Below are 25,625 nucleotides of genomic sequence, written 5' to 3' on the forward strand. Positions count from 1 at the left end.
AGATTCCCCATTACTGCCACACAGTATATCTACTACAACAGGTCTATTTGTAGGGAACGACATAGGTGAAATATCATTGTAGACTTCTAAATGAACGACCACCAAATACTCATGTTACGAAAGTATTTTTCATTATGGACCAATATAGTTTGATCATAGATTATTTAACTAACTATGTATTAGGTAAAGGTAAAAGTACCCCTGACTGTTAGGTCCAGTTGTGGCTGGCTCTGGGGTTGCGGCGCTCATCTCGCTTTATTGGCCGAGGGAGCCAAAGTACAGCTTCCGGGTCATGTGGCCAGCATGACTAAGCCGCTTCTGGCGAACCAGAGCAGCACACGGAAACACCCTTTTTCTTCCCGCCAGAGCGGTACCTATTTATCTACTTGCACTTTGACGTGTTTTCGAATTGCTAGGTGGGCAGGAGCAGGGACCGAACAACGGGAGCTCACCCCGTCGCGGGGATTCGAACTGCCGACCTTCTGATTGGCAAGCCCTAGGCTCTGTGGTTTAGACCACAGCGCCACCCACATCCCTTTTAGTTATGTATTAAGCTACACATAAAACAATCCTACTAATTTTAGCAAAGCCACATTTTCCCCTATTGTTTCCAATAAAAGGGCTAGAAGCCATGGATAAATAAATTTCAAAACTAACACATCATGTTAAAATTAGAATGCTATACATGCAAGAGGCTTGGGGGGGGGGGCAGAATTCTAACCAGAGCAATGTCTTTCAGGTCTCCATGTTGATACAAGATCAATTAACTCACAGGGCAAGGCTGTTCCTGACACTTTGTCCAACTATGTTTGAAAATTGATTCCTCTTTATTGTGAGATTTTAGGTATTTGTAATCTCTAATCTTTAGTGTGGGCATCTCTATTTGCCAGGCTTGTGGTCTTATCTAAAGCTTTAAATTTCAGATATATTTTTTTAAAAAAAATTCTGCATGCTAACTATTCTAGTGTCATTTGTTTATTCTATATTTAATTCAACCAAGAGCCTCTATATGAAATATTCCCCCTTGCATTCCCTGATTCCTCAGACGTTCTGCTTGCCAAAGAATTGAAGTCTAATGCTCAAAAAAGAATAAGCAGATCTCCACTGCATATTTTTGGCTGAATGCGCTCTTGAAAGATAAACCTAGAAAGATTAAATTAGGGATTTCAGTTCCTAGTTAGACACACTGTGACCTTTCCTTTCCGCCACACAATCTGTTATTGTGGTGATACATTTCTGTCATTCCTACCCCCCCCTTCCCTGATGGCTGGGTAAGGAATCCCTGGACTGTGTGTACTATCCTGGATTCTTCCACCCAAGAGGCAGTTGTATTTGTTTTCCTCCAGCTTATTTCCTTCAACTCCCACATTATATGACCCACATGAAATTCAGAGAACCCACAAGAGGGGATGGATGCAGTGTATGTGTGTGTGTGGGGGGGGTGGATCTGTGTTTCAAGGTAGCCAGAAGCTAGGAAATGAAGCAAGATACAGCATTTGTAATTCAGGAAAAGAAAGAAAGAAAGAAAGAAAGAAAGAAAGAAAGAAAGAAAGAAAGAAAGAGAAAAGGGTTGCTTGAATCAGCTTTTGCAGCAAGTAAAACCTACTATTGTGTAGAACTGTTTCTTTTGCTGGGGAAAGTGAAATACAAAATCTTAATTCAAAGTATATGCAAAATTCTGAAGAAAAATAAGGATAACGTGCAATGAATGCAGGGTATTATTGAGATGATTTTAAAAGTCTTTTAGCAAAGCGCCACTCACATACTGTTTTTGCATACTGAAAACACACTCTCTCTCTCTCTCTCTCTCTTTCTCTCAAATCCTGCGGGTCTCCAATATTACCAAACCTAAAGAGAAAACCCCACGAAAACTTGATGCCAACAGACATCAAATCACTCTTTCCTAGTTGATACCTGATGGCATCCAATTCAATTGCTGCCTACACTCTCTGACACCACCACAGTACGATGTTGGTATCCGATACATGCTTAACACCTGCCCTACCAAAGCTGACCCTAAATGAACCTGCTATGTGATCCCAGGTCTCAGTTGCTTCATGCACCAAACTGGCACTTTACTGCAATCTTTTTCTGTTGAGAGTGTTCCTGTCCTATAATATGTAACTTTATTCATACTTGTTGTTCTCCTGGCCTTAATACAGGGGGGTTTAACCAAGATCTGGCTATTTCTTTGATCGAGCTCAGACACTGGAAAGCGCTCATCTTTTACTTGGTGCATCCTTCTTCCCTATGAACACTAAAGTATTGAGAGTCAGAGTCACTTCACAGGGAGGCCCACGAATGGTTGTTGGATTTGGGTGGTTCTTTCTACTAAAAAATGGGACACAGTACACAAATCATACTCTTTTGTATACATACATGAAGATATCCACACATACAGATATCCACACAAAGCGTTACTTTAGGTGTGTGCTGGCTGGGCGAACACTGACTGCTCCTCCATATAAGGACCGACACCACCCATTAACTATATATACCGGGCCAAAATTATTATCGTTTCTGTGCAAAGATCCAGCCATTGCTTATCGGATGGCTCTTTAATTTTTGACTAATTATGGGATCGTGAGCACGATGAGACTAGATACAAGCTAGATAATTCAGAGACACATGCACTGTATTTGCCATTGGAGAGGATGGCTGTTTCCACCTGCTTTGCCCTGAGAGCCTCCATAAGGGAGCCGCTTGCAGAAGAACTGTGTAGACTTTCTAACCTTTTGAGGCATAAACGACAGGAGGGGAGGATGCTTGTCAGACACTAATGTCATCAGGTATGGGGCTGCTTTTGAACAGGAAGTTATTTGATATTTTATTTGACCCATTGGTGGGCTTCATACTCCCTTAAATTTTTATCTCTGTTTATTTGTGTGTGTACTAAGGGCATTATGTACTGTTATTGTACTACAGTAGTAATACTATTTTCTATGTGAAGTGCTTTGCGCAAAGATGAATTTTTGGGAATATGTGGTATATAAATAAAGTGACTCTGTCTAGTTAGAAGCCTGTTAAACTCATTGAATTGAGTTATTAGTATACAAAACCAACATTCATTGGCAATTCTGAAATAAAAACTAATAGGTGCTCAAAAATATTGATGGCATCCAGATGCTAGAACAAATTGCCGATAAAAATCACAACATCTGGACCATCACTGAATCGGCAATGATCAATTAAGCAATGCAGAACACTCAAATCGAGCACAGAACACATAGTACATTTTAGTTTAATAAGTGCAAAGTTGTAGTTAAATCCAGTGAGACCTAGGCACATTTATGTTATAAAATCAGTTCTGTTTAATCCTCATCCAGATTTTTATATCTAACAGCATCCTTTTAAACTGGGTGCGGATTGAAAGGATAAAGCCTAATTTCCAAAGGAGGTTCTGCATTGCTTCAAAAAGCCAGGGCAGAAAATACATTTGGGCAAGCTCTCTCTCTTCCTTCTCTGTTGGTCAAGATTATTTCCAGTTCTTTCTTTGGAACAACAACCTCTCTGCATCTTCTTCCATTTCCTCTAAAGCTTCCATCTTATTGCAAAGCACAATAGAACTAGTCTGCTTTTATAGTTAAGGACTGCAACTTTATGACTGCCTTCACCATTAAAACGGCACATATCCCTGCAGGAACAGATACAAAAATAAAGCCAATACAATCTTTACTGTCCCTCACTACAGGTTCCCTTTGTTGGAGGAGATTCTTGAGAATCCCATGGACTGCAAGAAGATCAAACCTCTCCATTCTGAAGGAAATCAGCCCTGAGTGCTCACTGGAAGGACAGATCCTGAAGCTGAGGCTCCAATACTTTGGCCACCTCATGAGAAGAGAAGACTCCCTGGAAAAGACCCTGATGTTGGGAAAGATGAAGGGCACAAGGAGAAGGGGACGACAGAGGACGAGATGGTGGGACAGTGTTCTCGAAGCTACCAGCATGAGTTTGACCAAACTGCGGGAGGCAGTAGAAGACAGGAGTGCCTGGTCTTGCTCTGGTCCATTGGGTCACGAAGAGTTGGACACGACTAAACAACTAAACAACAACAATGACATTACCACCGCTGGAGAAGAGAAGTGAGGTGCATTCAACATAGGAAGGACTGCAGCTCAGTGAAAGAACCTGCTTTATAGGCCAGTGGCAATACTTGATTCAACAGTACCTCAGGCTGCTTATGTACCTGAACAGGTAGAAGCCTACTTTCCTGGTCAAATGTACCACTTACCAGCACAACTACCACCTTAAACATGAAATAAATAAATAATCTGTACTGAGCTTCAGTTTACTGGCTTTCATTCAATACATCGCAGGTTCTAAACAGCAGTTCAACACTTCCCCAATCTCTCAATTTTGCATCCCAAAACTGTTTAGTATTTTCACCAAATTCTAATAGACAGGATCTAGAAGCCTCCTTTGCTTTCTGACGAAATCTGCGCAGTCTCAGAATGAAAGTTTGTATTGGTCCTGAAACCTGCACTATTCCGTTGCAGTAAACTTGGGGCATTTGTGAGCTTAAAGACTGCAAAACTGTCAAAATTAATCTGGGTAGAAGTCATCTAGTATAGAGATGAATTCACATGTGCTTATATACAAATTACAACATCGTGCATGATGAGTAAGATGAGCTTTCATGTGTCACCAGTGAAGGTTTGGAAGGATAGTGGTTAAAATGGCACAAAGCAGTTGTCATTTAGCAGCTCAGGGAAAGCATATCCAGAGAAGATAAATTACCAAAAGGATTATGAACACAGGGGATGCCATCAGGCTTAGGAACATTTGAAAGAAAATGTTTGCTGGTAACGCCATGACGGAAAGTTGAGCTCCACTACGTTGTAAGTCCTGGGTTAAACAATAAAAAAGTACAACTTGGCAACGTTCCCAATGGAAAAACCTGTTGAACAACAACAAAAAAAACTTCAGTTGAAAGAAAATGCCCTATATTGATTAATATGCTTACACAAGCAGATATTTCTATAGGCTCCAATTCTAAGCAAACTGAGATGCTTATAATAGCTCTAATCCATGGGACACTGAGAAGTAAATGTGCGTAGAATCAAGGTGCTAGCTGTAAAAAAAATTGAATGTAGACACATAAACAAATCTATCACCAGCATTACAGACCACCATGGCGATATTAAAACTTGTAAAGTGTCTCACAACTACGTCAGTCCCATAGTAGCAACTCTTCTAAACATTTTCCCATACAGAATTCCATTTTTCATTCCATTTACCAATTATCTGTAAGCATGTGCAAGGAGTTATCTAGCATAAATGAGAGAGGGCAACCGATAATACTGTTTCATTTATTTTCTGAGTCAACAAGTGCCCAGTTGTGACAGATCAGAGAACAGAATCACCACCACATCAAGTCTTGTTCAGAAAACAACAAATGCACAATTCTTTTAAATATTCTCATAATCACGCTATATAACCTGGAGACATCAACACCAACAAACATTGGTTATTGCTGCAACTGACTATAAATTTTTAAGTTTCTACAGCAGAGTGCAACATCCCAGGACCACTGCCAAGATTTAAAACGTTTTTGGAGTTAAACTAAAACATGTATAAGATGAGTCATTGTGGCAGCAGAATATGTACTGTAGGAAATAAAAGCTCATTTACAAGTGGGAGAAACATACTCACACTTCATTGGCAGTAATTTATGGAACTTCCGCTCCAGTAAACATAATATTTAAAATTCTGGAAAATGTGTCTGTTTTCACTGCTGTTTTTATTCACAGATCTAGGATGACATTACAAAACAGTCCTTATGGTTGTAGCGTTTCTTTAAATTGTTTTTAAAATTATCAAATGGCATCCAGCAGTTTTATGAACTGCCATGGCTTTGCTTAAGATCAGAGTAAAGAGGGGAGCAAATTTTCCCAAGGAAGAATAAACTGAACAGGTTATACAAACACACGCACCATTACTTCAGTTAATTGGCCCAGAGTTTGTTTTTTCCAAATAGAATTCCAGCTTTTAATTCTTTGTAGGCTCTACAATTCACTTCCGGGGCTCCCATTTAGCTCTACAGGACAAAATAAATGGGCTGCAATTGGGAAAGCTCTGGAGGAGAGACAATAACCCACTTCAGCAAGCACAGATTTAACCCTAATTCCAGTGTTGTCCCCCAACTTGAGTACACACCTTTACTTGGTTTGTTATAGGCGCATTGCTGCCACTCACTGTCACACAAAAAGCCAGTGCGGTGTGTGGTGGCAAAAAAGGGCAGGGAAGGGAGAGGAAAGAAAACAGAGAAATAATGTGTGCCATCCTAAATTCCTTGAAGGAAAATCAAGATTAGAATGTAGTTTAAAAACACACACACACACACACACACACACACTGTAAAGTGCTGTTATTGGAGATGCCTCTATGTTCTTGATACCAGGAGGGTGGAAGAGCCAACTCCATTCATAAAAAAACCCATGTCCCTGCAATATACAGGAATTCACTCTGACCCTTTGTCTGTTCCACCTATCATAATGATGGACATGTTACTAGGGTAATATAAACACACAGCTAAAAGAGTAACATAAACATAGTTATGAGAACAGACAAGAATTAATCATGCTGCTATTATATACCATCAGAAGTTTCAAGCCGCAATTTGTTTTAAATAGCATTTCAAAGGCTATGAAAAGTAAGTTAAATCACCACTAGGATGGATTGTCCTAATCAAAGGTTTAAATCAAGAAGGGCATAGAATACTGAAGAAGTCCAGTAGCAGCACAGATGAAAAATACACTAAAAGGTAGCCCAGCAAATAAAGCAATATAATCAGAAGATTAACCTGCAGTGTATATAATAGGGAATACTACATAAGAATATGTAGAAATTGAGTGGTATCCAGCTAAACGGTTCCACTAGCACAAGGACTTTTAGCTGTATAATGGAATTTCTCTATCTTCTCTTCTTCTCATGTGCACCCCATAAATCTACTCCAGAAGGCTAGAAAACCTCCATAGCAGATTTAGAGGGTGCATGGGGACATTCCATTGTGTAGCTAAAAGTCCTTGTGCTAGCAGAACTGTTTAGCTGTATATGTTCAAAAATATATATGCTCACAACTTGAGGTTAACTTTTAAAATTTTAAGTGCTCCAGTTAGTTTTACCATGAGGGTAGTATATAACTGTCCTGTGTCTTTTACTGATTTATTATCTGAATCAATCAATAATAAAATAAAGAAATCACCAAGACTAACTGTTTTTAACCAGCAAGTCACACACATTTCTGTGGCTGGGCAGGGCATATTTCATTCATCTATGCCTCCTTAGGCTCAGAAGTAAACTGAGCTTCAACAGTCTTATCTTCAAACATATTATTTTTTTGGCAAAAGTTGAAGAAACAGGCACATTAGCTAGAAACATAGCTTGATGCTATTTTAAACACCATAACCGCCTTCCAATTTAGTCATTTTAAAATCATGGGATACTCACAGGTCCTGCAACATCACAAGACGTACAACCTGGTATCTACTGAAATAATCTTGTTTCCACTCTGGTTAAGCAGGGAGCCACCCTAACGCTTTCTGAAGTCGTAAATTATTAAGTTTTGAAATGTCCATCTGTACATGTCAAAATACGTATTTTAAAATGAAGATAAAACACTTCCAAGTCCAACTGTGTCTTTTGCCATTAGAAGAACAATCCATCACAGTTTATCCTAAATCAGGACACATTTTCCCTTAAAACATAAAAACGAAAAGCTCACTAATTAAGGATCTCTCTGTATGTAGTATGCAATGCTAGTACTATTCAGGAGTAGACCCACTGAAGTTAATGGAAATGGCTAACTTAGGTTCATTTAATTTCAACTGCTCTACTCTCGAGTAGGCCTTAGCTGGATACAGCCAAATAACTCTGCCCTCCCTTTTTGCACCTCTGTTAAGATGGCTAATCTGTTTCAAGATTGCCGAGCCTGCCTCTGCAGAAGCATGCCTCAGATTTAGAAGGTACAGTGGTACCTCGGGTTAAGTACTTAATTCATTCCGGAGGTCTGTACTTAACCTGAAACTCTTCTTAACCTGAAGCACCCCACTTTAGCTAATCGGGTCTCTTGCTGCCGCTGCACGATTTGTGTTCTCATCCTGAAGCAAAGTTCTTAACTTGAAGCACTATTTCTGGGTTAGTGGAGTCTGTAACCTGAAGCGTATGTAACCCGAGGTATCACTGTACTGGTTTTAACAATGTGCTTGGTGTTGGTGCCCAATTGATTAGCCACCAAAGATAATATTGGCGAGTCTCCAACTTCTAAGTTAATATACATTATATGAGGGGCATCTTTCCTGTGCAAAACATTCTGCAAAGGAGACCATTCTGCAGGTGCCATAGAAATCAGATATCACCAAGAGAGAGCCCTCTCAATACAGACACCCCAATCATGGAACTCTCTCTCTAGAGCAGTGTTTCCCAAACGTTTTTGGGCAACGGCACACCTGTTTACCGGGAAAAAATCTCGCGGCACACCACCATTAAAGCCCCGCCCCGTGACGTCAGCGCGCAGCGTCACGCCGGGAGGGACGCACAAAAGTGAACGTTTTTTCCCTTCCCCTTGCCGGGGTGGGAGGAGGCAGCAGAGCGAGGGACTGAGGGACGGCGGCAGCTGAGGCGGCGGCGGCTGTTGTGGTGGTGGCGGCGATAGCGGGCGGAGGAGGAGCCGTCGCCGGGAGTTGCTGCTGCTGCTGTTGCTGCTGCTGCCCGGACATGCCGGCCTCCTCCTCCTCCGCTGTCTCGCGCTCCTCCCTTTTGCACGCGCTGCCCCGCCGCTCGGCACCACCACCGCGGAGCCGCCCCCGGCTCGACGCGGATCCTCGCCGCCGCCGCCTCTCGCCGCCCGACTCCCTCCCACGGCACACCAGCCGGTGTCTCACGGCACACTAGTGTGCCGCGGAACACCGGTTGGGAAACACTGCTCTAGAGCTGCTTATCTGGTGCCTAGAATGAAAAGTTTTAAGTGTCAGCCATTTGCGCACACATTTAGTTGATTTTAGCCATGTTCCCTTCATTGTTTTATTATCTTTTTCTCTAAGCCACTTTGAAAACTGATTTGAAATTACAGAAGGGGAGGGGTGAGTTAAATAAATATAATAAATAAATGCTTCCTTTTGTTTTTTACAGGTCAAGTTTTTGCCCCACTGCTTTTTAATAAGCCTTTGTTTTTTCTTTTTAAAATAGCAGTTGGTGAAGCTTGCCTTGGATTAAAGCCAAGGCCAAAAGCTCAACCCTCTGGATTCTAAGCTCAGTCTTTAGAGAGGAAGTGTTAAACACCATTCTTTTAAAGAAGAGAGATGCAAAGACTTTATGCCAAATCCTGGTACTGTTGCATTTTGGGTTCTTTGTCCATCTGTATGCAAATGTGTTGCCAAAGTGGTAGCTACTCTGAGTCAGAAGCCAATGTGAAAGCAAGTCATCTTACACCTCTTAAGCAATAAAAAAACCCCAAAACCACAGCAGTGCCGGGGAGTTCCGAGTGCAGAAAACACATCCTTGAATTTGTGACAGTGTGACTTCCAAGTCTTCCAAGATACACTCTTATAGGCACAATACTATAAGATATTTTCTCAAGTCAGTTTTCCTTACTGTCAAGGGCAAAAAACGCCACAAAGGGAGGCAGGGACAGCTTTATTTGTGGAGATATTTTCCATAAATGCTGCCCAAAGAAATTGTGAAAGGAAAACCAAAGCAAAGCAAAGCGACAGGTTCCAGCTACAGACACTAGACATTATGAAACACTGAGGTGAAGCAAGGTCAGAGGTGGATGCTCCTTCTGCACTATTGCCGAAAATTTCTATGCTGCATTCATGTCCCATTAATAATAGTTGAAAGGGTCTCTTTTTGTTAAAAAGTCAAATGCCACTTTATCGTAGAATGAAGGCAGGATAGCAGGCAGATATCACTATTTTCAGACTGCTTGGATTTTTCTTTAACTTTTAGATTCAGGATAAAAAATTCCTTCCCGTAGCACCTTAAAGACCAACTAAGTTAGTTCTTGCTATGAACTTTCGTGTGCATGCACACTTCTTCAGATACACACATTTTAGATTCAGGATCAGACTGTTTCACAAATAAATGGAGGCAGTTAAAAGAGTACATCTCCTGCAATAGTTAGTACACAGGCTGAGACCCTACCTGCCTGTGGACTGTCTTGCCAGAGTGGTGCATGCTCTGGTTATCTCCCGCTTGGACTACTGCAATGTGCTCTATGCGGGGATACCTTTGAAGGTGACCCAGAAACTACAACTAATCCAGAATGTGGCAGCTAGACTGGGGACTGGGGGCGGCCGCTGAGACCATATAACACCGGTCTTGAAAGACCTACATTGGCTCCCAGTACGTTTCTGAGCACAATTCAAAGTGTTGGTGCTGACCTTTAAAGCCCTAAACGGCCTTGGTCCAGTATATCTGAAGGAGCGTCTCCACCCCCATCATTCTGCCTGGACACTAAGGTCCAACTCTGAGGGCCTTCTGGGGCTTCCCTCACTGCGAGAAGCGGAGTTACAGGGAACCAGGCAGAGGACCTTCTCAGTAGTGGCGCCCACCCTGTGGAACGCCCTCCCTGTGGAACACCCTCCCATCAGATGGCAAGGAAATAAACAACTATCTGACTTTTAGAAGACTTCTGAAGGCAGCCTTGTTTGGTGAAGTTTTTAATGTCTGATGTTTTATTGTATTTTTAATATTTTGTTGGAAGCTGTGGTTCCCCAGAGTGGCTGCGATTTTAAATAAATAAATAAATAAATAAATGTTAACTAGTCCAGTGATAGTCCATAAGGCATACTATCCAAACAGCATTATAACAATTATAGATGCTTAGGAAGTAGAGGTAGTTTTAATCTCTTTTAGCATGTTAACTTTTGCCTGTTTTAAAGTACTGCTGTAAATTTTTCTTAATTTTCTTCTTTTATTTTTGAAGGGTTCCCCCCCCCATCAAGTGGTGTATAAATTTTATGAAATAAATAAAGATAAAAAATAAACAGCATGCATGTGATGCATTTGTAATCTATAAAGTGTACATGCATAGCTACAGTTGAACACACATTGTGGAGCTTGACAGCTCATGAAATGAGCTAAGATTGAAACATGTTTAGTGCATGCAGGGCAGCACTTCCAGTTGCACAAAGGAGGAAGGGTCCAGAGGAGGGCAACCAAAATGGTCAAACGATGCCTTATGAGGAGCGGCTAAGGGAGCTGGGAATGTTTAGCCTGGAGAAGAGGAGGTTAAGGGGTGATATGATAGCCATGTTCAAATATATAAAAGGATGTCACATAGAGGAGGGAGAAAGGTTGTTTTCTGCTGCTCCAGAGAAGCGGACACAGAGCAATGGATCCAAACTACAAGAAAGAAGATTCCACCTAAACATTAGGAAGAACTTCCTGATAGTAAGAGCTGTTCGACAGTGGAATTTGCTGCCAAGGAGTGTGGTGGAGTCTCCTACTTTGGAGGTCTTTAAGCAGAGGCTTGACAACCATATGTCAGGAGTGCTCTGATGGTGTTTCCTGCTTGGCAGGGGGTTGGACTCGATGGCCCTTGTGGTCTCTTCCAACTCTATGATTCTATGATTCACCCATCCATCTGCAGCCCTCTGTGCCATTCCTTGCTCAAGAGTCTCCCAACCCCAGGATTGCCTTTTTGGGGTGGTTCTGGGGTAGTATGTTTCCTGTTACAGTAATGATTTGCTGGCTAAGAATTTATTTTTCCTAATTAGTGTTTGCCTTACGTTGCCTTACACCTTACATCAACAGAGATTTTCCTTTTCTGGAACTTGTGATTCACCATAAGCAATAGTTTTTGCAATTGCATAAGCACAGAGAACACAGCTTTTCAGGCTGATGTACGTGATCAATTGCTTCAGAAAAAGACAAGATTCTATAACTAAAAAGAGCAGATTTTAAAATCTATGTTTGAGTTTTAAAATATGCAGAGTTACTGTTCAATTATGGTGCTAATTTTGTTTCAGTTTAATAAACAGATATTGGACTAAGAAACTGATTTATTAGTCACCAGAATAAAGTTATAATAATTGCACTGACTAGAAAATTAGGTGTTAGTTACACTCTTCATCACACGGTTTGCCAGAGGCATTTCTTAACTGCCAGTCAGGCTAGGCAACATTCCATATACTTTGTATAAACAAATATGTTTGGAAGTTTCAGATTATACCAACATTGGTAACTAGGGCTTGGTTAGCAACAATACACTTTTGTCTTTTTGATCAGTCCTGAACAACCCAAGTACGTGCTCATACAAAGAAATGTTAAAATAAAAAAATTCCTTCCAGTAGCACCTTAAAGACCAACTAAGTTAGTTCTTGGTATGAGCTTTCGTGTGCATGCACACTTCTTCAGATATGAAATGTTATTTATTGATTTGGCTGCACGTTACATCCAATCCCCATTGAATCAGGACGGCTTCAAATAATTAACACTTCCTTTCCCTTTGGTTCTGCCCTCTTCCACAGATCAATTATCTTCATCAATGAAGCAAACTTGCAAAAATATTTCATGCCTCCCACTCCATTCTTTTAAATCGGGGATGGGGAACAACCAGTCCGTGAGACTGTTTCAGCCAAGCCACATCCACCTGTCCTATATCGGACATCCTACATGGGAGCAGGTAAGGGCGGGGCTTGGCTGAAAGGTGCACCACAGGCACTATTAATTGATAGTGCCTGAAAAACCTCTTGCACACTGCTCCCCCAGGGCTTTGTGAACGTGAAGTGTAGGGCTTGCAACGCACTTTGAACTGCACTTCCCAAACACCTGACAGCTGGTTGATTGAGCAGTGCTTTGCAAATGCAAAACACTCAAGGAGCTGCTGAGCGTTTGGGATGCGCTGTGCAGAGGGCTTTTACGCTCAGCACTTCCCAATCACCAAGCATAGGGCTTGAAAACCTCCTTGCACAGCGCCTCCCAAGTGCCCAGCAACCAGTGCAATGTTCGACATTTGGGAAGCGCTGCGCAAAGTGGGTTAAATCACCTGACGTTATGATGGTTGACAGGTGGTGATTTCACTCAGAGTAGGCCCATTGAAAGGGATGTGAGTGGCACTGTGGGTTAAACCACAGAGCCTAGGACTTGCCGATCAGTAGGTTGGTGGTTCGAATCCCCATGACGGGGTGAGCTCCCGTTGCTCGGTCCCTGCTCCTGCCAACCTAGCAGTTTGAAAGCACGTCAAAGTGCAAGTAGATAAATAGATACTGCTCTGGCGGGAAGGTAAACGGCGTTTCTATGCACTGCTCTGGTTCGCCAGAAGCGGCTTAGTCATGCTGGCCACATGACCCGGAAGCTGTACGCCGGCTCCCTCGGCCAATAAAGCAAGATGAGTGCCGCAACCCCAGAGTCGGCCACGACTGGACCTAATGGTCAGGGGTCCCTTTACCTTTAGGCCCATTGAAATTAATTAGCATGATCTACTCTGAAGAAAACTTAATGGTATATACTCCCTTGTAAGCAACAGGTGGCAGAAGCAGGAACCAGATCAAAGTTTCCTTTTTTAAAAAAATATTTGTTTCACAAATACTGGCTGGTTACTTTAACATTAGACATTCTCAGAATTTACCCATTTCAATAGGCCTACTCAAGAGTATAGTTTAGATATCACCCACTGTAATTTTGAAGGCACAACATGCTTAAAATGTTTCCAAAGTGGTATTTGCTCATGCAATGTGGCTTCTCCTTCTTCTTCGCTCCCCTGCAGCCAGATCACCGGTCAGATTTGTGTGTGTGTGTGCTCGTGAGGCAGGGGAAGGGTGCTGGAAGAGGGAAAGGAGAAAGTGGAAGTCGTGATGCGCCAGGGGATTTCTATTCTGCAACTGTGTGGTCATTGATGTCAACCATTGTTTGCTAACTTGTTTCATTTTCCCCAGACATTCATATCTTAAAATAATTTAGAGCAGGTATCTCAAAGACCCATGATCATGCGGAAGTGGGATATGTTTGATAAAAGTCAGCAGTAATACAAGTTTAATCCAAAAGTGCTTTGTTTAATGATAAAATGACTACAGTTTTTTTTTAATGGACAAATTGCTAAAAACCAACGTACATATAAGCATGTTTCCCAGAAATGCTGATTTCAAGTTTAATAATATGTTAACAACCTTAAATGTCATAATTTTATTTTGACCTAATTCAGTTGAGACATCCTAATCATTAATTTATACCCTTTACTGCTTTATATGCAAGAAAATCAAATAAGATATGTCACACTTTAGAAAGAGACCAGAGACCAAAAACATATTAGTATATATTCTTTAAAAAAGAAACTTACTGATATAAAAAGCTTTCACATAAGCACAAAACTGTCATTAACATCTGTCATAAAATTTCAAAATGGATTTACTTTCACATCAAAAGCCAAGTGATGTTAGTCAGTAATAAAAGATGCTACACTTTTATGTCACCACTTGCAGTCTTATGAAAATCTCATGACAAATATGAAAATGACCGACAATAAACCAAGACTGTCTGCCAAGTTCTTTCTCAAGAGAAGAGAAGTGTTCAATAGCATGACTGCTGTGTCAAAAGCTGTAGCACAGATTTTATCGTAACACTGATATAACAGCCTTATGAATGAAGCAATAAGTGACTTCTGACTTCCTATCTGGTAAGAATTTCCAGCTGGCAAGCTGATGAGAAAAGGGGCTCTAAGGTTGAAGGAGCTAAGAACAAGGAGCCATGAGGTTGAATGATTAAAGATTGGGACAGAGACAGCAGTTAACTACCTAAAAAAGGTTGTTATGCAGACAAATTAACAGTTGTAGTGCAGAATGTCCATATTGCCAATAAACAGAATGTTCCACAGCTTAGCACGGAGAGCCAAAGGAAATCTCTAATCTTTGCTAATGGATTCAAGATGCCAATAAAGACAACAACTACCAAACTACAGTTCAGGCAAATATACATTCGTTGGGAAGTTTACTTTTTTCTGCTAAATTTTCAAATGGTTTACTAGAAACTTGGCTTTTCCAATTCTTCGCTCCCAATAACAATTTACACTAGTTAGCTTGTCAGAGATCTAAATATGACAGCCTGGACAGGGTGAAAGGAGAAGCTCAAGCTGTCAAGCACAGTGACACATCTGAACAAGTAGTTTGAAACCAGAAACCTCAACTTTATTTGTACAAATGTTTTAAGTCTCTTTTTAAATAAATGTGAAAGGAAAAAGAAAGGTGAAGGTACTTACTGTTCTAAAAGCTGCTCATGTTTTCCTAAAGCATCTTTTTCAGCTGCAATAGCTCTTTCTCTCTCAGTCACAGCATTATCTCTGGCTTCTCTTAAATTTCTGAAATTCAAAAGTGTTTCAGAGTAAATGTTCCTTTTATTCTCTAGTATATTTTCACAAGTAAGTTATGGTACTGATCTAGTTTTTCTGTAGCTGAGCTCCAACAGGCGAAAATCTGGTTATGTGCGTACGTTTTTCTTTCCATGCTTCGTCCACAAATCCCCTCAAAATTTCATAGAAACTTTGGTTATGTATATAGATAGAATACTAGCTTATTAATTCCATTTATGAATCGCTTCCTATGAAATATCTCAAAAAGATTAACAACACCATCAACAATAAAAACCATACAACTTCATTACTTATATAAAAACCGATTCCAATCTAATACAGATACAAATTGGGATTAAAGATCTCCACTTAGAAGGCTTGTTGAAAGGGTAGGTGTAATAGCAACAGATCTGTTGGAGAGTAGAACTTTGCAGGGGTGTAGGAAAGGAACCTCACAAAGAGCTCAGGAACAGGGAAGCAATGAGATTTTGCTAGTAGTAACTGGAAAGACCTAGCATCTAAAAGCTGAGAAGCAGAATGGTAAGGTCTTCAAGATAAGACAAGTTAACATCAGGGAACTATAGCAATAAAGGATAGGGGATAGAAGATACCTGGAAGAAGGCTATATGAAAAAGGGAAATGGTAAAATAGTTGGAAACTGTGGGCAAGAAGGGTGGAGAGAAACCACAAACAGGGTCTAGCAAGTGTACCGTGAAGCCACAAGTGGGCAAAGGAGGCCAAAGAGATGGATTTGGTCCCAAGTCACAATGTGGAATTGCTGTGCAGATCACATCCTAGCATTTTCTTGCCAAGGTATGAAAGAAATCGTCCTCTCCTGTTTTCTGGAGTCAAATGTGTGTGTTTGTGTGTAATATATATGAAGGTTCCATTTACCTAACATAATTAGCATCAACTGATAATACACTGATACCATGTGTGAAGATAACTAATATATTTTTTAACCACCCAAGGCAGGGGCCATCGCCACATTTTCCTCAAGTCCTTGCTGGAACAACTCTAACCAGACAGGCAGATACGGTATACAACTTCAATCTATACTGTACAAAATATGGCATATTTTGGATAGACCCCCCCTATGCAGGGATGTTTGGAATTTCCGAGTCTGGCAATGGGCCGTGAGATGTTTGGAGCTGTGGGGGCTCTCAATTTTGGAGGGATTCTGAAACATGTTTTTAAATACTACATGGAGTTGAGTCTGGACTATGGAAAAGGGGCTGATTTGTTGAAAAGGGTAAAAAACATCACCAAGCTGGAGTTCCCACGAGTGAAAGGAGAATATGAAGAAGAGCTGCGGAAGGGACATGGAAGAGATATAAGGGCCTCGGATATAAGGTTACCAGGTTAATGCGCTAGATCGATGGGATAAAAAGGACTGACAAAACCCAGGACCAGGAGCAAAGGACGCTGGATGAAGATTGGATTGTTTTTATTTCTCTTTTTATTACCAGGATTGTTTTATAAAATTGATGAAATGTTAGGAAAATGTTGGAACGAAATTACTTGGCTCTAGCAAAAATGTTTAAAGAATTAGGTAAGAATATTATGGTTGTGAGAAGTCGGTAAAAATAAGATTTAAGTTTTAAGTTTTTAAGGTTTTCTATAAGATAAGATGAAAATAGATTAAGGTAATGTAATGACAGAATACTATGAAATATGGAAAGGATTTGCTGCGATAATTATTAACCAGGATACAAAAAAAGGAAGGAGGAGGAGGTCAAAGAAAGAAGGTAATGAAAGTTGAGGATTTGAGAATGATGGATTTATTTTTGTCTGTTTGCGGTGTATTTTTGTTTTTTGAATTTGTATTGTTTGATGTGGTTTGTTTTTTTCTTTTTCTGCTTTGTTTTTTTCTCTGTAATTCAAAAATTTTCAATAAATATCATTTAAAAAACAACAACAAAATATGGCATATGACCTATGATATAGAAATCCTTGTACCGGTAGACAATGCTTTTTTTCTTTAAATGAATGCACATATAACATATACTTCATTTTATATACTCTGTATTTATTAGGGCTGACTTGGAATTGGTGTGTGTGTGTGTGTGAATTTTAGACATTTTTATAATTCTGTAGTGTCACATGGACCTGAGATTCATTGTATGGTATTCTGGATTGCATATTTCAGTACAGTGGCACCTGCCCTGTGGAGCACACTTACCACTGAGGTCAGACTGGCAACCGACATAGGTTGTGAAGCATCCAATAAAATATAAACAAATTTTCTAGACGGTATAAACAATTAGGCGTTTTTGCTTTGTTTAGGATTGTGGTATTTATTTTAATGTATACCACTGTGGTACCATTTTGGTGTTTGGTGGCTTATACCCTTGCCTGATAACTAAATACGCCCCGCCTCAAGAGTAGGTAGTAATAATACAATTGCAATCCCCTTACTCACTCAGGGTGCCTGCTAGACTCATTTTTAAAAATAATATTTTTTATTATTTTTAGCATACAACATTTTTTAAAGCATACCACACAAATTATTATACATATGTCCTTGTTTGGACTTCCTTCAGCATCTCTGATAGCCTTCCGTCTTGATTATTTCTCCTGCAATTCTTAACTTAATATTGCCTTTACCTTTTCTAACAAATCATTTCTCCCTTTCCATTTTCACAATATTTCTTAAATTACTCCTCACAGAACTTCTTGTAGTCCTACAAACGTAATCCGATCATCACAGATACTTTTCAGATACTCAGTAAATTTAGTCCAGTCTTTGGTAAACCTCTGGTCCTGCCGGTCTCGGATCCTTCCTGTTAGCTTGTCTAATTCTGCGTAGTCCATCAATTGGTGCCAGCTAGACTCATATTCTGAGTCTATAGTGCTGATTGGTTGAAAGTGGCTACGTGATAACATCACGGGAGGCAACTAACCTAATTCAGAGTGAGGGCAATGCAATTCAGGATGAATTACCCTCACTCTGAATAAATTTCACTTGTTTTCCGTAATGCCATCACAAATCTGATTGGCTGATTGAAGAACATACTGTTCCCAGAATAAAGGCTGAAATGTTAAAGCTTATCAAAGCTACTGAAAAACCCCTTTCATGCTAAAATATTTGTATCACAGCCCTACTAGTTCTTAGTTCTTCCTAATTTGAGACCTAAACTTCCTTAAGCCCTAGCTCCTATATTAAATTTATGCTCATAATATCAAATATTCACCTATTTTATGAATATGTGTTTTAACATGGCAGTTGTACAGAGATTTCACCTTTGAAGTTTCATTGTTTCTTTTGAGGAGGAGAAATGCTGCATAAACAATTGCTATTTTTAGATCAAAAAGCAGCTCTCATTTAGCTATAAGGCTTTTAAGCTTGAAACACTAGGCTCAATTCTCACATTACTTTTTGATGTGGGTGCTGCTTCACAAAGTGACTTTACCATATCATTGTCATGTGGTAAATATTTCATGCGAATGCTGTTTATTCTGATGTGGTATGCTAGATGTCATTGTGTAAAATAATAATCAAATGAAACACTTCATGACAATTATGTTTTAGATCCACCTTCTCCATTCTGGCACCCCCCAAATGTTTTATTGGATCATCCCTCACCACTGGCCATGATTGGGGGTGTGTTCACCCTCATCCCAAACACTGATTTTACTATTAACATCCCTTGCCTATAATACAGAAAATTTAAAAGTGGTGCAGATTTATGTAACTACTACAAGATGAAAAAGTCAGACTGTGTTGCCTTATGTACAAATGTTGTACAGGCCTTCAAATACCATTTCATGAGGAGACTTTTCCTAACAATTTACCATTTTAAAATGGTCTGTATCTAAAAAATAAAATAAATTCTCAGAGGAAATCGTTTTATGGTCAAAAGTTATAGATGGTTAGGTCTGTTTTTACTTTCTTTGAGTGAGCAAATGGTGTGTGCTCATCTGCCAAATAATAATAATAATGGGAAAACTACAACTAAGCCAGTGAACAACAGCAACAAGAAACAGGGAAACTAAAAACAAAACACAAAGGGATTCAAAAATATCAAGTGAGATGCAACTGGGGAACACTTTCCATTGTGACAAGGCTGATTTGTATAGTTCCAGCAACAAATAAATAAATAGAACAGCAGAGCATTCATTAAATGAACAATCAAATATATATCTTCCACGTCACTTCAGGTGAATTTGTGTAAATTTTTAGGTGTACACCCTACTCTGATTCTTAATCTTATTAGGATTGATTCACACACCACATTTTCTAAGTGTACACTTTAAAGTACAGTGGTGCCTCGCAAGATGAAATTAATTCGTTCCGCGAGTTTTTTCGTCTAGCGAATTTTTCGTCTTGCGAAGCACGGTGTCGGAAAAGTTTTGGAAAAGCTTCAAAAATCACCAAAGTCTTTAAAAACCTCAAAAAAGGCTACCACACCGCGTTCTATGAGTTGCTCCTCGAAGTCAAGTCGCAACTGTATTAACGGTGTTAAGAAAAAGGAAACAAACTTGCAAGACGTTTTCGTCTTGCGAAGCAAGCCCATAGGGAAATTTGTCTTGCGAAGCAGCTCAAAAACCGCAAAACCCTTTCGTCTAGCGAGTTTTTCGTCTTGCAAGGCATTCGTCTTGCGGGGCACCACTGTATTTTAAATGCAAAGAAAGTAACATTGAATGCAACAAACAGTTATTTGCAAACATATTACACTCAGTAGGGTGCCAATAATGCCTTTGCACTCAGTGTCAAATCTAGGTTTGCTGTTTTGTAATGTGTGTAAAATGGCTCAACACAACATTTATAAGCCCAGAGGCATCTTCAAGAACATTGCAAGGGATGTTATAACAATCCCTTGAGAGAAATTTGCTTTGCCTCAAACCAGAAAAAGGGATCTTATATTATCCTTGGAAAAGGATCTAATGCATATGGCTTTATGTCAGCAAAACATTCTGTACCTTTCACAAATATATGTAATGCTAATGAGCTAAGGAGTCAAATTTTCTGGGTTCCTCCTTCTTTCCTCAAAAAACAGTGAGCTTTTTCCTCTTTCCTTCCTTTAATCATTTTGCCCATTTTTCAGCAGCATAATGTTGAGTGTTTTGCATAGGTTTTATGAACATATGAAGCTACCTTATACTGAATTACATCATTAGGTAATCTTGCCCAGTCAAGTCTACTTTAACTGGTGACAGTATGGTGGGTTGAGTGTAAATAAGGATTTTCCTATCTATTCGTATTATATTAGATGATGACTGTCCTGAGACTGGCTGAAAAGGTAACACAGGCATGTCAGAAAAGGCTTACAAAATGATAAAAAGTGAAATATTACTTTAGCTGGGAATACTGTTTGCAAGGGATTTATTCTAGCTATTCTTGCAGAAGCTATAGTTGCAAAGAACCAAACACTTTTCTTTAAAGATCATGCACTGATCAAATGATTCCTGCAGCTCCTAAAGGAGTTGAAGACTCTTCTGCTACATCCTTGTCTATGTACCGTATTTTTTGCTCTATAGGGCGCACCGGACCATGGGGCGCACCTAGATTTTAGGGGGGGGGGAATAAAGAAAAAAAACTATTCCCCCCCCCAGCCCCAAAGAGCAAAGAAGCCAAGACAGAGAGCAAGATGGATCCCGCTAGCTGTCTTGGCTTCGCTTTTAGCCGCAGGGCTGGGGCGGTGGAAGCCCAAGCTTCCCCCGACCCCAGCCCCCAGAATGGGTCTGGGAGTGGGGGCGAGGTTGTGTGCAACCTCGCCTTTGATCACGGAGCTTGCTGCTATCTGCAAGCCTTCTGAGCCTGGTGGGAACTCCCGCTGGGCTCCGAAGGCTTGCGGATAGCTGCCTGAAGCCCGGGGTGCACAGCGGGAGTTGGCGCTGTGCTCCCTGGGCTTCAGGCTGCTATCCGCAAGCCTTTGGAGCCCGGCGGGAACATGCAATCTCGCTCTCCAGGCTTCAGCGAAAGCCTACATTCGCTCCATAGGACGCACACAAATTTCCCCTTCATTTTTGGAGGGGAAAAAGTGCGTCCTATAGAGCGAAAAATACGGTAAATGTAGCTCAGTTTTCAATCACATTTGTTTCCCACTTAGCAGGTTTAGGAATGGTGTGTAAGAGTTGAACAACTATAGTGTGACAGCTTTGATAGTCACTTCAGAGGCCTACAAGCAGAACCTGCTTTGAGTTTCATAACACGATGCAAATTTTCAAAGCACATAGCTACATTAAACAACAGAAAACGTGTGCGAGTTTAAGAACAGAAATATAATGATTCACTGGCTTACCACACCCTTTTTGTCCCAACAGGGATAAAAATAAAGCATTGTTTTCAAGATTCTTATTCACAAATGTTCTTTTATATCATAAAGACATTCAGGAATTGGCAGTCAAGAAACCATAACTTCAAGATGAAGAACAAAATTTCTGCCAACTGGTTCCAGACCAATATTTTTAGCTATTTTGCATGCAAACATTTTTACATCTGTCAAACCTCCATAAACAAACAGACCTTAAAGCTGTTTTATGTAACACAATACAAGTCTGTACATGGGAAGCAAAGCTTTCTGTTAACCCCAGTGATGCAATAAGTAGTTGGTATAATTTACCTGACTGGTGGTAGAGAAGGAGAAGGGAAATGAGGACTAAATACTACATATCAGTTCCTTAGCTTTCACAAGTCAACATAAGGCTATTTAAAACCTAAAACTTCATTCCATGCAAATGCAGTTGATTGCACAGACCTGTTGCATTCTCTTTGCATTACTACCTGTCATAATTTGTATGTTCTTATTTCAGGAACCATGCACACACATAAGAACCTGATTATTATATAGAAGAGTTTGATCATATTCTCTCACAGAGGCAGCACCGTGTTCTGAACTAAACTTCCATTAGCTCTGCCACCACTGTCAAAAGGAGGGATTTTAGAAAAAAAGGATTTTGAAGGTAACAAGGAGTGACAGAAAGTAAGACTTCTAAAAATGAGCCGAAGGCTCATTGTGGCTCATTAATGATACAGCATGATCTGTCTTACATGTGAATGAAACAGAAGGTTGCTTTTGATATTCCAACTAAAAATATTTTGGTGTGGGAACTGTTGCAGTGTGCCTCGTCATCAGAAACGAGGGTCACGGGAGACAAATCCACAACATAGCCTCTTCCGGGTGCATTCTAGACCAATGCTGGCACAGAGAGAAGCCATGTTGTTGTTGTTTAGTCATTTAGTCGTGTCCGACTCTTTGTGACCCATGGACCAGAGCACGCCAGGCACTCCTGTCTTTCACTGCCTCCCGCAGTTTGGTCAAGCTCATGTTGGTAGCTTCGAGAAGCCATAGTGATGAGTAAAAATGAGGATCTAAAATGCGTTTCAGAATTATCAAGCACCAAATGCAAGGTATTTTCCTTCCTTATTTGTTTTTATGTTCCAATATTTCTAAAAGTAGTTACCCACCTGTTTTCACGTTCATACATTTCCTTTGTAGCTGTTCGAAGCTGTTGTATTTCTTGAGATGTCTTCTGCCTTATTTGTTCCAGTTCATTATGCAGTTTGTTTTCATATTCTGTTTTGTAATGGTCTCTTTATTAAAAAAAAGCAAAGCAAGTTAAAAAAAATCTGCAGCTTTCTTTGTATTATCCCTTTTGAGTTGCTTATCGCCCAGTAAGATTTATCAAACGGTGGCATTCTGCATGTGCAACCAGGACTTCCCATTCTGCCTCCAAGGTTGGGTTGGGGGGACCCTCGGAAGAAAATGTGATGTTGGATCTCACCGACTGAGAAGAACCATTGCTTTTTTACTCCTAGATAAAAAGAACTGCTCTCTGTTATATACGTCTTCCTTTTGGCCTACTGCCAACCCGAGCCTGAGCTCAGCTACTAGCTAAAATGATAAGAAGAGTTGCCATCCCTTAAGCAGTAGCAGATTCCTGCATATATGTTGTTACCAACTGAACCAATACTCGTTCAGAATTCACAAATATTCCCTTTCATATGTAAGTTATTTTGTACTGATATTGGTGACATGCTATAGAATTGCAAATAAGTCCACAGGAGCTTTACTACTAATGATGCAAAATAAAACATTATTGTATCACTGATCTGAAGCTACTTGAAGATTTTTTAAACTAGAGTGGATTGTTTAATCAAATATTAAAGGCATCATAATACAGTCATGGGAGGCAGGTGGCGCTATGGGTTAAACCACAGAGCCTAGGACTTGCCGATCAGAAGGTCGGCGGTTCGAATCCCTGCGACGGGGTGAGCTCCCGTTGTTCAGTCCCAGCTCCTGCCAACCTAGCAGTTCGAAAGCACAAAGTGCAAGTAGATAAATAGGTACCGCTCCAGCGGGAAGGTAAACGGCGTTTCCGTGTGCTGCTCTGGTTCGCCAGAAGCAGCTTAGTCATGCTGGCCACATGACCCGGAAGCTGTCTGCGGACAAACGCCGGCTCCCTCGGCCAATAAAGCGAGATGAGCGCCGCAACCCCAGAGTCGGTCACGACTGGACCTAATGGTCAGGGGTCCCTTTACCTTTAACTTAATACAGTCATACCTCGTGTTGAAGTAGCTTCGGGTTGAGCGTTTTAAGGTTGCGCTCCGCAGCAACCCAGAAGTAACAGAGTGTGTTACTTCCGGGTTTCGCCGTTTGTGCATGCGGAGACGCTGAAAATGACGTCACGCTCATGCGTGGAAGCAGCGAATCACGACCCGCGCACACACAGACGCGGGTTGCGTTCGCTTCAGGATGCGAACAGAGCTCCGGAACGGATCCCATTCACACCCAGAGGTACCGCTGTAGTCTTAGTTTTAGTAATATAGTGCGACCTGAGGAAAATATTAGCAGGCTTAATTTCTGACTGTAAATCCTCTAGTGATAATGTAAAATTTTTGTTTTAAGTTTTATAAAGGTCTCACAGGTGCTTTAAGATTTTTCTGTATGTAGAAACTAAAACCTGAGAACACTACAACATAATTTGATTTCAACTGATTGTTTCTGTGGAAATCTGATCAACTGACCAAAAACATTATGTTTACTGTAAATAATTTTGTCCAACCCAACAATAGTCTACTGCCATGAATCATTTGTTGAATGAATTAACAGAACTGTGTACCTGGATGTGACATATTTCTCATAAATTTCTTCTCTGGCCTTCTTAGCATCTTCTAGCTGAACCTGAAGCCTTTCAAGGCGATCTTCTTCGTGAGCACAGCGAACGTTAAGCTCCATGTTTTGACGGTTGAGGTAATCCTTATCTTTTTGCAGTAAGGTAACGGACTGCTGTAGAGCTGCAACCTTTATATACAAAATAGCTATGATAAAATCCGGCAGTCTGCAGTACAACCCCAACCTCCCAGGTTAGAGTTTTTTCTTATTTCATTTAAAAGATTTATAGATGTTAGTCACACTCAGGGTGGATCCACTGAAACTGTTGGATGCAAGGTCACTGAGTAGTATTCAACAAAGGTTTACTCAGAGTCGACTCTCTGAAATGAATGAACACAACTAAATTATTCCATTAAATTTAATGAGTAAAACTTAGTTGACTACCACCCCCTGATTTCAATTGCTCAACTCTGTATGACTTAGCTGAGTACCACTGTGAATATTTATATTTAACAGAGCTTCCAGGGTGGTTTAAGTAAACAAGATGCAATTCTGAATCTCCTCATTGCAATGTGTGACACAGTTCTCTTAAGTGAACAACCTAGATTTGCATTTGTACTCATTCCTTGCTCTTTAGGTATATTTGCTGTGGCAGCACACTGTTTATCCCTGTGTGCAGTACAATGTAATTTATATATACAGTGGTACCTTGGTTTATGAACTTAATCCATTCTGGAAGTCCGTTCTTAAACCAAAGCGTTCTTAAACCAAGGAGTGCTTTCCCATAGCAGCGGGGGACTCAATTTACAAATGGAACACACTCAACAGGAAGCAGAACATGTTCTGCTTCCAAGGCAAAATTCACAAACCAAAACACCTACTTCCGGGTTTGCAGCATTCTTAATCCAAGTTGTTCATAAACTAAGCTGTTCTTAAACCAAGGTACCACTCTATGACCCATTCCAAGTCTAAAAAAGTATCATTTATACACAAAATTATATACAAATAATTTGCCTATATACAAATTACATTCAAAATTTATAAATTTTATTGTTTTACAGATGAGTGTCTGTTTGTTCTTCCCCTCGCCCACGAGTCCCCCCCTTGATATATAGATTTCAACAGTGAAATGATGGGATTCAAACAGATTCCTTTGCATCTCCCTTATCCATTCTATAGAAACTGCACTACCAGAAGAAGGATAGACACCCTTCCACTCTCCGAGTTTCCCAAATGTGGTTCTGGGTAGGCACAGAACCTATTAAGTGTGACTGCAAAGAGGT

At 40.4% G+C, this 25,625-nt stretch overlaps 1 protein-coding gene across 1 annotated transcript in view; it reads right to left on the reverse strand.

Annotated features, from left to right (window-relative positions):
* Positions 1–25,625, reverse strand: part of PIBF1 (progesterone immunomodulatory binding factor 1) — a 76,502-nt gene that overhangs the window by 42,260 nt on the left and 8,617 nt on the right. The window contains 3 exon segments of the mRNA XM_082221441.1: positions 15,194–15,292; positions 22,695–22,820; positions 24,350–24,531. Of these exon segments, the coding sequence (XP_082077567.1) occupies positions 15,194–15,292; positions 22,695–22,820; positions 24,350–24,531 (407 nt within the window).

The sequence above is a fragment of the Podarcis vaucheri genome (genome assembly GCF_965113315.1).
Source record: "Podarcis vaucheri genome assembly, chromosome: 4".
NCBI classification, from domain to species: domain Eukaryota; kingdom Metazoa; phylum Chordata; class Lepidosauria; order Squamata; family Lacertidae; genus Podarcis; species Podarcis vaucheri.